The sequence below is a fragment of the Phyllobates terribilis genome, unplaced genomic scaffold (assembly GCF_046119375.1).
Source record: "Phyllobates terribilis strain yellow unplaced genomic scaffold, ASM4611937v1 Scaffold_6103__1_contigs__length_46866, whole genome shotgun sequence".
In the NCBI taxonomy this organism is placed as follows: Eukaryota; Metazoa; Chordata; class Amphibia; order Anura; family Dendrobatidae; genus Phyllobates; species Phyllobates terribilis.
In genome coordinates, this window is record NW_027368847.1 from 1 (window position 1) to 13529 (window position 13529).

Consider the following 13529-nt stretch of genomic DNA (forward strand, 5'->3'; position numbering starts at 1 on the left):
TCTATAAAAATAGTTAATAGTAAAAACTAATAATAAATATATCTATGCATGCACGGACTACAGACAATGCTTGTAACGTTAAATCATATTTTATATTGAATTTTATGCTATTTAGATTACATATATAGTCAAAATTTAGTAAATCAAGCCGAATAAAGAGTTTTAGTAATTTAATTGTATTAAGAGGCTCGACGATATATGGAGTAAAAAGTGGAAAATAACATTAGAAAAGCTCAAGGTGAATTTTTACAAGATGTGTCCGGGTGTGTCGAGGTGTGTTCGGTTTTGTCGACCGTGTCCAAGATATGTCCAGGCGTGTTCAAGTGTATCATACATGTGTCGGGCACAGACACGGCCCTCCCCTAGGTGTGTCCGTGTTTCATAGCTTATAAGTAGGGATGGGGGAAAACGCAACTAAAAAACCGGCATTTTAGCTAACCGGATATTCGGTTAGCTGATATATTTGGTTAGTCAATAAGGATCAACCGAATGTAAACTAATTAATCAAAATATTTTTAAAACCGAACTTTTGATATAATTTTATTGTTTTTTACATCTGAAATCCTTGTTTCTTTAATTGAATAACGCGGTTTACTAACCCGCTTAAACCAACAAGTTTGGAGTATCGATTAACCAAGTGTGTCCACCCTGCATATAATCATGAACTTTTACTAACTTCTTAATGCATACAGCATACTGTATTTGCATTTTGTACAATTACAAAACTTGAGCATGAGATCTTGTTGAAACTCATTTTTCATATCTTCTTCCAGCTTTGTTGCTTAGTGGGTTGTTTTACAGAATATATGGATTTAGGTTATCAAAGACTACTATTCTCCGTGATTTCGTCAAACTTGTCATATCCAATATAATAATATGAGATGAGTATTGACAAGTTTAACGGGATCTTGTCCCACGCTAAAAATTCAGAACTCTACTATCCACATGCTCAATTCTAATCCCTCTGTTCCAAAATGATGTTCTCATTTTAATTTTATGTAGTACTCATATTTCTACACAATTTTCTTGATTTTTCTCCATATATACGAAAAATATAGTCATGTATAATCTTGTTTTATTCGTCTCAACGAGTACTTTAACTACATATAATTTTTACAATTTTTAGTGATATGTAATTGGAGATATTTAAGACACAAAACACTTCTTGGCAAATGAGCCGAAGGGAAATGGGAACAATATTTTAGGACGGAAGGAGTAATTATTATTTATTCAACAAAAAGCCAAACTTAATAAATTTCTGTATCTTTCATATTCAGATCCAGCGCAAAGCAACCTCTACTCAAGTCAAATTTTGGTATTGACTGGTAGATAATCAGTCATTCTTAATTAAGAGCTCAGAATAATATGAACTCGAATTCAGTGAATGATGCTTGAACCTGTGCTGTAACAAACCTTGTTATTAATTTTCATACAACTTAAAAGGTGGAAAAGTATTTAACCTACAACTAATACAATTGACAATTGAGATAGTTGAGATTTGAGGTCATCTATTTATCTATAGTTATAAATGAATTTTCTTAAATAATAAATATATGTAATTATAGTTATTCAATTTCAGTCAGAATTCTCTTATTTTCGATAAGGCCTTTTTCATAATGCGAACTCAACCATCCGGCATCAATTATATTAGCATTACACCAGCACTTCAATTTCATCATCATTGACTCTCACTATTTCATGACTTAAGTGTCATGGGAATATATCTTTTATTGTAAACGTTGCATGAGTGTCAAGTTACATTTACTCTCCGTTATACCTCTTTCTCTGTTAGATTCTAATTCTTCAGCCAACACCATGCCGCGAACCACAAGAGTAGGAAGACACCACTATGATTTATCTGACTACTTAGAGCTATACATCACCCTTCTCCAATTTCAACTTGCGTTTCGTCTCTTACTAATTTTGTTTATTCTTTTTATTTTGTTGGATTGATATTTATCTTATTTTTGTATTGTATATTATATATGTTGTTGTCTTAATCTCTTTTTTATTTGTTGTCTTATTGAAATCCATTATACAAGTTGTTATTCATTTGGATATAATCGAGCATAGAACAATGATTGATATTTAAAAGATAATGGTATTGATATTGATTCTGAGATATCTTGTAAATTTCTAATGCAATGTGTAACTATTTTGCTTGTTAATTTTTATATTATTTAATTATATTATTAGGATTCGTTTTAATAGAAAATGGTATTTTCTGTTTATTTGGATAGTAAGACAAAAATGAATGACTTTTTAATGATCAAACATAACTGATACAAAAAACTAGAAGATTCAAAAATACAATACATCTCGTACTTTATCTTTTAGTATAATATAATTTAAAATACAGATACACATAATCAAAGTAATTAAATTAACCAAATCTATAAACTATTATAAAATATATAGCTATACACATGAAAAATTACTATATAATAATTTTCTTACAAAATTATAACTTAAAATACTTCATAAATATACTAACTATCAACCCGTGCGAACCACGGGCGTTACACTGCAAGTAACCTATACAACCCAAATCATGTACTCATTCCAATATTTTCCTGTGTCATCTTCAAAGAATGTTCAAATGAAGCTTCGTCAAATGAAGTTTAACACTTGAACCTCATATCAAGTAATCATTAACAATTGAGTCTATATAATAATAAAATAAGTCTTCATTGTCTGAAACAATCTCTTACTAAATCCCTATCCATTTCAATAGAATTAGTCTCTGATGCAGATGTTCAGTAATGTAGTGGTTAAGGTAATAACCATGTCACTGTCAGAAACAAACTAGTGCTATAAAAGTCACTATGCTCACTCATCATATTCTATAGTGCCTTCTCAATAAACATTCACTTAGTAAACATGTCATCTCCACCAAGTTTCATTCTAATTTCATTTCTTATATGCATCTCACTGAAAGTCTCATCAGCATCATCAAAGAATGATTTGATCAGCAGACTGCCAGGGCAACCACCAGTTACATTCAAGCAGTACTCAGGCTATATAACAGTAGATGATAAATCTCAGAGGGATCTTTTCTACTACTTCGTTGAAGCAGCGACCAATCCCGAAACTAAACCTCTTGTTCTTTGGCTCAATGGAGGTTTAAATCCTTACCATTGACACTTTCTCGCTTTGAAAAATTGTGTTAAATCGTGTATTTGCAGGGCCTGGTTGTTCTTCTGTTGGAGCTGGGCGTTCACTGAACATGGTCCTTTTAAGCCTAAGGGAGAAGGACTTATGAGAAACAATTACAGCTGGAACAAAGGTAATATTTTTCTCAATTTTTCAGATTTTAGTAATGATAGATTAAATTGTGTTTTGGATTGATGATACAGAGGCTAACATAATTTACTTGGAGTCACCCGCTGGAGTTGGATTTTCGTATTCGTCAAACAAGTCGTTCTACAGCTATATAAACGACAAGATGACAGGTTACATGATTGATTATCACTATATCTGCAGAAGTAAATATTCTGATGATGTCCTGTTTTGAATGCAATACAGCGAAAGACAACCTTAACTTCTTATTGAGATGGCTACAAGCATATCCAGAATACAACGGAAGGGATTTCTTCCTCACAGGAGAGAGTTATGGAGGTAATCAGTCTCTTTATAGTGTAAAACTTGATTGTTATAACGCTGTAATTCAGCTGAATTCGTGCTTGTTTGATTAGGACACTATGTGCCGCAGCTGGCTAGAAGTGTTCTTGGATCAAAACTAAAATTGAAACTCAAGGGAGTAGCAGTAAGAATGTGAATCAGTAATTTTGTCCATTCAACTTGAAGATTTGCGATTCGAATTAGTTACATTCATTTATGTTTGATAGATTGGAAACCCACTTCTGGAATTCTACACTGATTTCAACTCAAGGGGAGAGTTCTATTGGTCACATGGCCTGATATCAGACGCCACGTATGGAATGTTAAACAATATCTGTAATTACTCAGAGATCAACAGACAATCAATACAAGGAAAAGTTTCCACTGCTTGTTTGAGCGTAAGCATAACTCTAATTGTATCTTTACAAGTATACGAAGTTTGTCAGCATGAACATACTATTGTAATGGTTAGGTGTACGATCAAGCTACCGAAGAGATCGGCAGCTATATCGATGTCTATGATGTCACCATTGATGTATGCTCAACAACATCACCTTTCCAGGCCAATGCACTCAACCCAGCAGTAAATAAAAATCCTTCTTTTCATCTGTTTTTTTCCCTTCATCTTTTCACCTCTTAAGGGACTGTAAAAAAGGTGTTTATGTCTGTTACAGCAACGGTTAATGGAGAAGATAGGTAGCCTAGGTGGATTCGATGTGTGTGTGGAGCAGGAAACGACGAAGTATCTGAATAGAAAAGATGTACAAGCTTCTTTTCATGCAAAGCTTGTAGGAGTTGATGAATGGAGTCTTTGCTCCAAGTAAGGCTCTGTTTTGTATATAATCTTTATTACTTTTCTTACTACTGATAAATCTAATCATTTTTTATTTTTTCTTTCACACTCGTATAGACCTGGTAAATGGGTCGGCTGGGTTCGGGTTCAAACGGGTAGAGTGGGTTCAGGTTCAAATCGTTCGGGTTGAACGGGTTAATAAATAGTTGAACGGGTCAAAAATGTTACATTTAATAGTTCTTTATCTTTTCTAGGGATAGAATAATTTTTTAATAATAAATATTATTATTATATATTATTTTAAAAAATAACTATATAATATAATATTTTTAAATAAATTATGTGTAAATATTTTTTATTATAATGTCATGTGTGATGTGAAACACAGATTTCGGGTTGTGTCGGGTTTGACCCACCAAATTTTATGTTGATCGGGTTCGGGGCGATGGGGTTTAAGTGCTTCTTCAGGTCAAACTGGGTCGGGTTGAGTTTTACTAGGTCTATACTCGTACAAGTACACGTATTTCCGTAAAAAATATTTTTATACCAAATCAAACACATTATTATGAGAAACCTCTAACATAACTTCATATACACGTTAGGATCCGTTTGGCACACAATATTTATTACTTATAAAGACTTTATTATATATAAGTACTTTTCTTATTTTCGAAGGACGTGTAGTTAATTTTTTTTAATTTTTTCTTTCATATTCTAACTTATTACATATAATACATGTCTTTTTATAAACCAAACAAATTTATTACTAAAAGCTACTTTATAAATAATAACTCTCTTTATAAATACACTTACCAAACAAACCCTGAAATCTAATGTGTTTGGATTTGTCTGGCAGAATTATCGACTATGACTATGAAGATTTTTTTGTTCCAAGTCTACCTATTCTTGGTGTATTAGTCAAGCATGGCGTTAGAGTTCTGGTTTACAGGTAAGAAAAAGAAAACCCATTATAGATGAAGTGTTTTCTTGAAGGTGTGTTAATGTGAAGTGATCATCTTTGCAGTGGTGATCAAGATTCAGCGATTCCTTTGTTGGGGACAAGATCACTGGTTAGCTCATTAGCAAAGAACCTCGGACTGAACACAACTGTTCCATACAAATATTGGCTGCAGAATCAACAGGTTTGTACTGATTTTCTTACTGTAATAGTTAGGTGAAAAGTTGGTTGATTTGTGTTGCGGTGATTTGTGAGCAGGTTGGTGGGTGGACCCAAGTTTATGGAAATATACTGTCATATGCTACAATTAGAGGAGCATCACATGTAGCTCCATTGACTCAGCCAGAAAGATCGTTGCTTTTATTCACCACTTTTTTGGCGGGAAAGCCACTACCACAATCCGCTTGATTGGATTGTTGTTACTAATAAGGCCTCTAGTTTTTGGGTGTATTCTTCTTGGAGAATAATGATTCATTGGGCCACCATATATAGCAGTTTCTTCTGATTTATGCAATGGTGCAGTTGTCTTAATTGATCATATCGTATAAGGGATGAAAATGACATGATTGGCAAGTTTCTTATTTAAGAAATGGATATGAAAATTAGGGTTTAAAATCATTCGCGGGTGACGATTTCACCCATCAACCGATGACGGGTGAAACGGATGAAAACCCAAAATAAACGGATGACGGGTGAAACGGATAGTGGATCGGATGTGGATGATGAAAGATCACCCACCACCCGCCACCCACCCATCACCCGTATATTGATATATATAAATATATTTTAATATATTAATTAAATCTATTTTTTTTAAAATTTAAAAGCCAAAACTAGGATTTACATTCTTTGTATGAAGCGTGAGTCAAGTTACAAGGAAGTAGATAAGAGGATGGAAAAAGTTGTCTAATTTCGTCCTTATTTATGTAATATTTTTTACATGTTCGATATCATGTAATGTTTTGTGTTAATAATACGAATTTTTCCTTATGATTTTGGATTGTGAATTTATAGATGATTTTAAATTATGTATATATGTAGCAGTGAATAAAAAAGCGACGCCTAAGTTAGAGCATCGCCTAGTTGGTCCTAGGCGCCAAAATGTTAAATTTTTTCTTATCTTTTTAATAAAATGTTAAATTCTATCTTATTCTTCGGTAAGATTTTGGAAGTTTTTCCCAATAAAACGACGCATTACTCCTATTCTATTTTTTATGATTTAGATTGACCAAATTTTTTATACTTTTCAGTTGTTTTTTATTCTTTAAGACATTATTCTTATATTGGTTTTACTTTTGAAACTATAGTTTTCCATAAAACAACGATTACTGCAAGAAATAAGGTTGGGCGACCCTAGGCGTTAAGGCTGGGCGACCCTAGGCGCGCCTAGGGTGGCTCATCGCCTAAGGTCACCCAACGCTCTTTTATTCACTGATATGTAGTCAATAAAAATAAAAATGAAAATTTGATGAATCAATGGGTGCATCCCTTTCGCCCGTGGGTGACGGGTGAACGGATAATAATTTGAACGAGTGATAGATGGGTTGGATGATGAAAAAATAGGTAAGTGGATGATGAAAGTGATATTTTCACCACAATTTCTATTGTGTCGGCTTGACCTTTCATAAGTGGAGATAGGATAAAGCGTACATCACCCAACCCATTTTAAACCCTAATGAAACATTTAACCGTCCATGCGTGTAGAGATAGGGATGTTTAAAGTTGATTTAAGCAAAGATGACCACTTTCAGTCTAAGGAAAAGCTTTATTGATGCACCTTATTATTTCACAGTCAAATAAGTGCAAGCCCAAAGAAAACGTCAGAATTACAGTAAGAAAGGAGCTGGCTAGAATGATAGAACAGAAGGTTAAGAATTGAAAGGATGATAAAAATACAGTTTCTCCAATGAAATAGGATTTTATAAAAGTTTCATCTCATCTCAGAGTAGAAAATGTTGGAGGGAACAAGTAAAAGTGACAAATTGATCAATGTTTCTTTTCCCTCATACATGATACTGTCGGTTTTTCTCATCAGTCATGCAAGATTCCCAGTATATCCTCATCCCGGTAAAGGTGGTACCTGCACACAAGTCATGGATATTTTAGTTCTTAGACAGACATGACACTAAGAATACCAGTGACAAATGAAACACAGGCAGATTTCCCCATGCCAAGAGGATAATTTCAATAAGACAAGAAAGAGAAAACACAAAGTACTTCTTCATGTGATATCAGGAACACAACTAAGGTATATATGTTTATGCTATCAGCGCACTTAGAATACAAAAAAGTGCATAAATATGCTAGTTTCAAGATCGGAAGTAACAGCAGAACATATTTCAAGGATATTTGTAGCACTAAGCATCATGAAGTAGACCTACACAACAATTGAAGTAGAGACTAGAAAGCTAAAGGATATAGGAATGTAAAAGAACATTCAGTACAAGAAGCTCAGGAAAACATGACCAATGAAATTAGCTTACTCTTTTTCCCCAAGCTTGACTTGAGTTCCACCATACTCAGGAAGAAGCACAGTGTCTCCTTCCTTGACAGAAACTGGAATATGATTTCCCTCCTCACTGCGAAGTCCAGGTCCCACGGCAATAATTTTTCCGGAATTAAGCTGCATTTTCACACATAATTCTTGAACTTCAGCTATTTGATATTACTACCATTTCCAGAATAAGGCTAAAATTTAATGTTCAAAAGGTTTAAGCTCATTATTGAAGCTTCGACAACCAGTATTAAAAAAAAATCAATTCAACTAGTTGAGAACATTTTCCGATATCCAATCTTCTGTCAATCACACAAAGGAGGCCAACGCAATCCATAAATCGGGGTAGAATTTCAGAAATTAAAGTACTTAACGCAACGTGCATTGATGAAATGACCAAGTAGATTTCACTGAAAAGATATATGAAATGAACGCTCCAAGTCACAGAAAATGGGCGGAAAAAGTTAATTATTACCTTCGATGTCTTCTCAGGGAGTAAGATTCCGGCGCTAGTCTTGGCCGGAGGAACAATTTTCTCCACCAGAACCCTGTTAAGTAGTGGAATCAAACGCTTCGCCATTGCAGTTCGAGCTTTCACAGAGATGTGTCGGAAATTGATCCAAACCCTAGCCACTTAATACACCGGAACCGTAGGTACTAGAAACATCCAAGGTTCTAGCCGGCGTTTAATGTCGTGAACTGGGCTTTGTATTTGGGCCAATAAACTGGGCTCATAAATGGTATGACATTTGCTTGGTGATGGTCATATAGTCAATAGTAGTTTAACCCAATTTATCCGGCCGTTCAAAAAAAATGGTGTTTTAGAAAAAAAACAATCTATCCAGTATTTTTATTTTTAATTAAAATAATTTATAGATATATTAAAGAAAGAGTCATTTAAATTGGAGGTTTGTAATATAAAATAAGAAAATTTCTAGAACGTCAGATCAACTCGACAAAAATATAAATCGGATGCCTTTGTTTTATGTTACAGAAATACAAATTGGAAGCCCTTTTATGGATGTCAAAAAATGCAAGTCACACTCCATTTTTATGCATGTCAAAAAAATACAAGTTGGAGGCCCTTTTATGCATGTAGAAAAAATGCAAGTCGGGGACCCTTTTATACATGTCGAAAAAAATGGTTGACCATTGATCAACTACAAGAGCACTTCACCAATTATCGTACCACTAGTGTTGGACTGCAGCCTCACTATTGTACGACTGTATCTAGAAGATGGATGCTTATGTCTTAAAAATGCATGTTTACGTGTCGAAAATGTATGTGTTAAAAATGCATGTTTATTCTTGAAAGTGCATGCTTGTGTATTGAAAATGCATGCTTATATATTAAATGTGTATGCTTATGTGTTGAAAATGCATGTTTACGTGTTAAAAGTGCATGTACTAAAGGTGCATGCTTATGTATCAAAAGTGTAGGCGTATATGTTAAAAATACATGTTTATTTGTTGAAATGCATTCAAGCTCCCGTACAGTGCATGTAAATCAAATGCAAGTTTATGCACTGAGAGTACATGCTTATGTGCTAAAAGTGCATGCGAACTATACATGCATAAAGGGCATCCGACTTGCATTTTTTTAACATACATAAAAGAGCTCCGACTTGTATTTTTCTTCAACATGCATAAAAGAGCCTCCACCTTGCAATTTTTTACATGCATAAAAGGCCCCCGGGTTGCATTTTTTGGACATGCATAAACGAGACTTCGGCTTGAATATTTTGACATGCATAAAAGGGCCTTGGTTTGCATTTTTTAGAGCTAATCCGACTGCCTATATTTTATCTCATTCTACACCATAAACACTCTATTTGTACCAGAACCACATCTAATATGTTATAGTTATTTAATATATATAAATAAATATTATTGATAGAAAAAGTTTCAAGTAATCATATACTCAATATTATTTCATGGCGTAAGATTAAAAACAACCTATACACTCAAGATTAAAAACAATCATATGTCGGTCAACAACGTTGACTGGTGATGACCGGCGTTGATCGTTGAACATGTAATAATGCTAATAAATCATGCACTAATGTACAAAAATCATGCACTATAATGTCAACACACCATGCACTAGTGCAATGAAACCATGTACTAATGCAAAGAAACCTTGCAATAATACCAAAAAATATGCATTAACAAACAGAAATCATGCACTAAGGCTAAAAACCATGCACTAATATAGATAAACCACGCACTAATGCACTAATGTGGAAAAATCATGTACTAGTGCCAACATACCACACACTAGTGCATAGAAACCATGCACTAATGTAAAAAATATCATGCAATAATGCTAATTTAATATGCAATAATGAACATAAACCATTTATTAACTAATGTAGAGAAACTATGCACTAATACAAAGAAATCATGGACTAATGCAAAAAAACCATGCACTAATGCGAACACACCACGCACTAGTGGAAAAAAACCATGCACTAATGCAAAGAAATCATACACTAATGAAAACAAACTATGCACTAGTAAAGATAAACCATGCACTAATGCACATAAATCATGCACTAATGCCAACACATCATACACTAGTGCATAGAAACTATGCACTAATGCATAGAAACTATGCACTAATGCAAACAAGTCATGCAATAAAGCATAGAAACCATGCATTAATGCCAAGAAACAATGCATTGACTGCGTTAACCGGAGTTGACTGGTATTGACTATCGTTGACCAGCATTGACCGTTTATCGGAATATCACATAGTCATTGAATCTAGAAATATTCAGTGGCATGGATGTATTTTTGTTTCTCACCTAAGGGAGTATTCTCATGCGATCCAAATCCTTATTTATAAATTATCAAATTATACTATATTGAGTCACAATATAAGTGCGATTTTCTAACATATACATAATAATATTACTTGATTTGAAAACTAACTTCTAAAGAAAAACTAATAAACCCATCACTATAAAATAATTAAACCATAAATAAATATTTGTACCCAAATATTTCAATATCAGGGCATAGGTTAGAAAATCGGATATAAGTAAATGTTTTTGTCATAGATGGTCTTTTTGACATGTGCCCTAAAAAAACATAATATTTCATAAGTGGTTATTTATAACCAAAATATTTCATTATCAGGGAACCATTACTATAAAATAATTAAACCATAAGTAGTTATTTATAACCAAAATATTTCATTACTAGATCCTTAACATATGTCCTTAGAGCATAGATTTACTAAGTAATTATGTTTAAATAATACATTCATTGTAAATTGTAGGATCGTGAAAGACGCTTAATCTAAGAAACTGAGAAGTCAATTCCTAAGAGCGGAATTTAAGCTTCTTCGATTTAAACACAATAATTCTGAAAACACTACACTCTATTAGTATTGATCGATCACAAGATTACAACTTAAGATGAACACACAGTTCTAGACTCAACACACAATTCTCTCTCTCAAGCTTGCACGATCTCTCTCTCTCAATAATGTCAATCGATAGACTAACAATCCTATTCTTCAACGCTTAAATGAACAAAGGTAAGAATACTAAAAACAACTATTTTCCTAAACAATATTAATAAAATATTCTAGCTTATCCTAAATCTCAACAATTCAAAGTATCTAAACCATAAGATCTACAACGGATCGTAACCATTTCCTTAAATGATATTTATTTCCAAACATAAGAACTGGCGGATAAGCTTTCCTTATTTGCATGCTTGGTCCCCTTCAGCAATATGCTTCGGTTCCCTTCGCGCTAGTAATAAATTATATTCCTTCGTTTCCTTCCAGCATAAGTGTCGGTCCCCTTCAGCGCTTCCAACACGTTTATTTCTCCTTAGTTCCTTTATCTTAATCAAAGCTTTTCCAGATGCTTTGCCTTTAGCATGAATCTAATGAAAGCTCCTTTATAATCATGTAATAGCTCACTCAAGATAGATGTTAAATATAATAAGTGTTTGTTATCATTAAAACTGAGGAGACGAAGGATAGTAACCTAGTTACCAGTTCATATAACCCAACCATTTCCCCCCTTTTAATGATGACAAATAAAGAATATTGGCATGTAACAATTAAGCTAGCTGAGAATATAAAAGTGATACCCCCCCCCCCCCCCCCCCCCTCTTAGACAGTGATTAAGTACCCCCAGAACAAATTTACAGTTCAGTTCCCCCTCAATACAACAACCCGATATGCTTGTGATTATTCCTCCTTTTGACATCATTGATAAAGGTCATGCTAAAATTAAACAAGGGAATAAAAAAGTAACTACTAAACCTGACTCTCCAGAGGAAAGATAAGTGATACTTCAAGAAATTTTCAAGTATAGAACTAGGAGAAAGCGCATAGGAAGGATTAGATAGCATAAAAGCATTTATATTATCAGCAAAATAATCTCACAACTCATAAAGAAACATAAAAATAGGCAGATAAATCCTAGGATTTCTAAGTGGTTGTGGGAAAGGAACGAGTCAAGGGCTTTCTCTTCAACTTCATCCTCTCCTAACTGCTTAGTGAAATCCTCTGGAGGGGGTCCAAAGACTAAAACTCTAAGGTCGCCCAGGTTGTTTTCAACCATAGTGAAGAAGCTCTTGAGGAGATTTGCCACAACATCTGAAGCACATTCAAGTACACTACAGTTTGTTGGATGAGGGTATGAGTGAGATCGCTGGCAGGAGGCAACTACGGAAAATCCTCATTTTCCCCTTTTCTTTTAGGGGCTGGAGGGGTGACGGACGCGCCGTTAGGTTGTCCGGTCAAAGTAATCCCTTCTAACTTCTCTACTAAAGTAGAGTGGCAAGTAGGGGTTGAATCCCAGAAGGAACCGAAACAATCAATTCTTACGATATTAAAACGACTAACTAAGAAAAAGTAACTAATTGGGGGATTATGGAAAACTGTTTTGTTTGTTTAATTAAATGGGATGAACACTTCATATGGTTGGTCTAACCTACTAGCATGATTCAATGGTCTGAGGTTCCTTTTATTCGGGTTCTATCTCTTTTCCTAATTCCTATATGTCCTCTAAATTGCCCTAATCCATGTACTAGAATTGCTAGTTAGGTCAACTAGTCCTAAAAGCGTCTTACCTACCAACATAGCCCTGAAACTATCAAGACTAACTCCTAGACAACACTAAGTTCATGAATAGACAGGAAAGTGTATTGCCATTGGCGCCTACACCTCATTAATCTCCACGTCCCTACAAGCCCAACTAGTTCAAGTAGTGATTTGTGCCACTAAGTAGGAATGGTTCTCCTACTAGGATAAACCAGGCCCTAGCTATATTAAATCGAACTAAACAACCTAGGTGATCAATCTAGAAAGTAAATTCAATTCGATAGATAAATAAGCGCAAGAGATTAAAGCAATAGAGACATAATAATATAAGAATCAAGGATAGAAACCTCACATTAAATCAGCCTAGTGGCTCGAACCAACCATACAAAGCCTTAGGAGACTACTCTTGGCTCATTGCTAAGAACGTAATATGAAATGTGTTTAAAGGATTAATGGATGATTAGGGAGGAGGCAAAGCTCTGCCTATTTATAACAAATGACAATGTTTAACCTACTAAAAATCCTAGATATAAAGTGTTCAGAAGACCAGCCCAAAATCAATACAAAAACTAGGTAAAAAGCCAACTTAAGCTCC

At 34.2% G+C, this 13529-nt stretch overlaps 2 protein-coding genes across 2 annotated transcripts; one reads left to right on the top strand and one right to left on the bottom strand.

Annotated features, from left to right (window-relative positions):
* Positions 1 to 2880: 2880 nt before the first annotated feature.
* Positions 2881 to 5780, top strand: LOC141250761 (uncharacterized). Its single transcript, XM_073670087.1, is given in 12 exon segments — positions 2881 to 3121; positions 3186 to 3212; positions 3215 to 3286; positions 3357 to 3452; positions 3526 to 3618; positions 3696 to 3766; positions 3849 to 4019; positions 4094 to 4201; positions 4314 to 4441; positions 5271 to 5363; positions 5439 to 5556; positions 5631 to 5780. Coding segments are annotated over 12 exon segments (1368 nt in total).
* A 1623-nt stretch (positions 5781 to 7403) lies between these two features.
* On the bottom strand, positions 7404 to 8446 carry LOC141250760 (uncharacterized). The gene is made up of 3 exons (XM_073670085.1): positions 8342 to 8446; positions 7856 to 7995; positions 7404 to 7452 (listed from the first exon to the last, which is right to left on the bottom strand). The coding sequence occupies exons 1-3, from the start codon at positions 8444 to 8446 to the stop codon at positions 7404 to 7406; spliced, it is 294 nt and encodes a 97-aa protein (XP_073526186.1).
* Positions 8447 to 13529: the final 5083 nt, after the last annotated feature.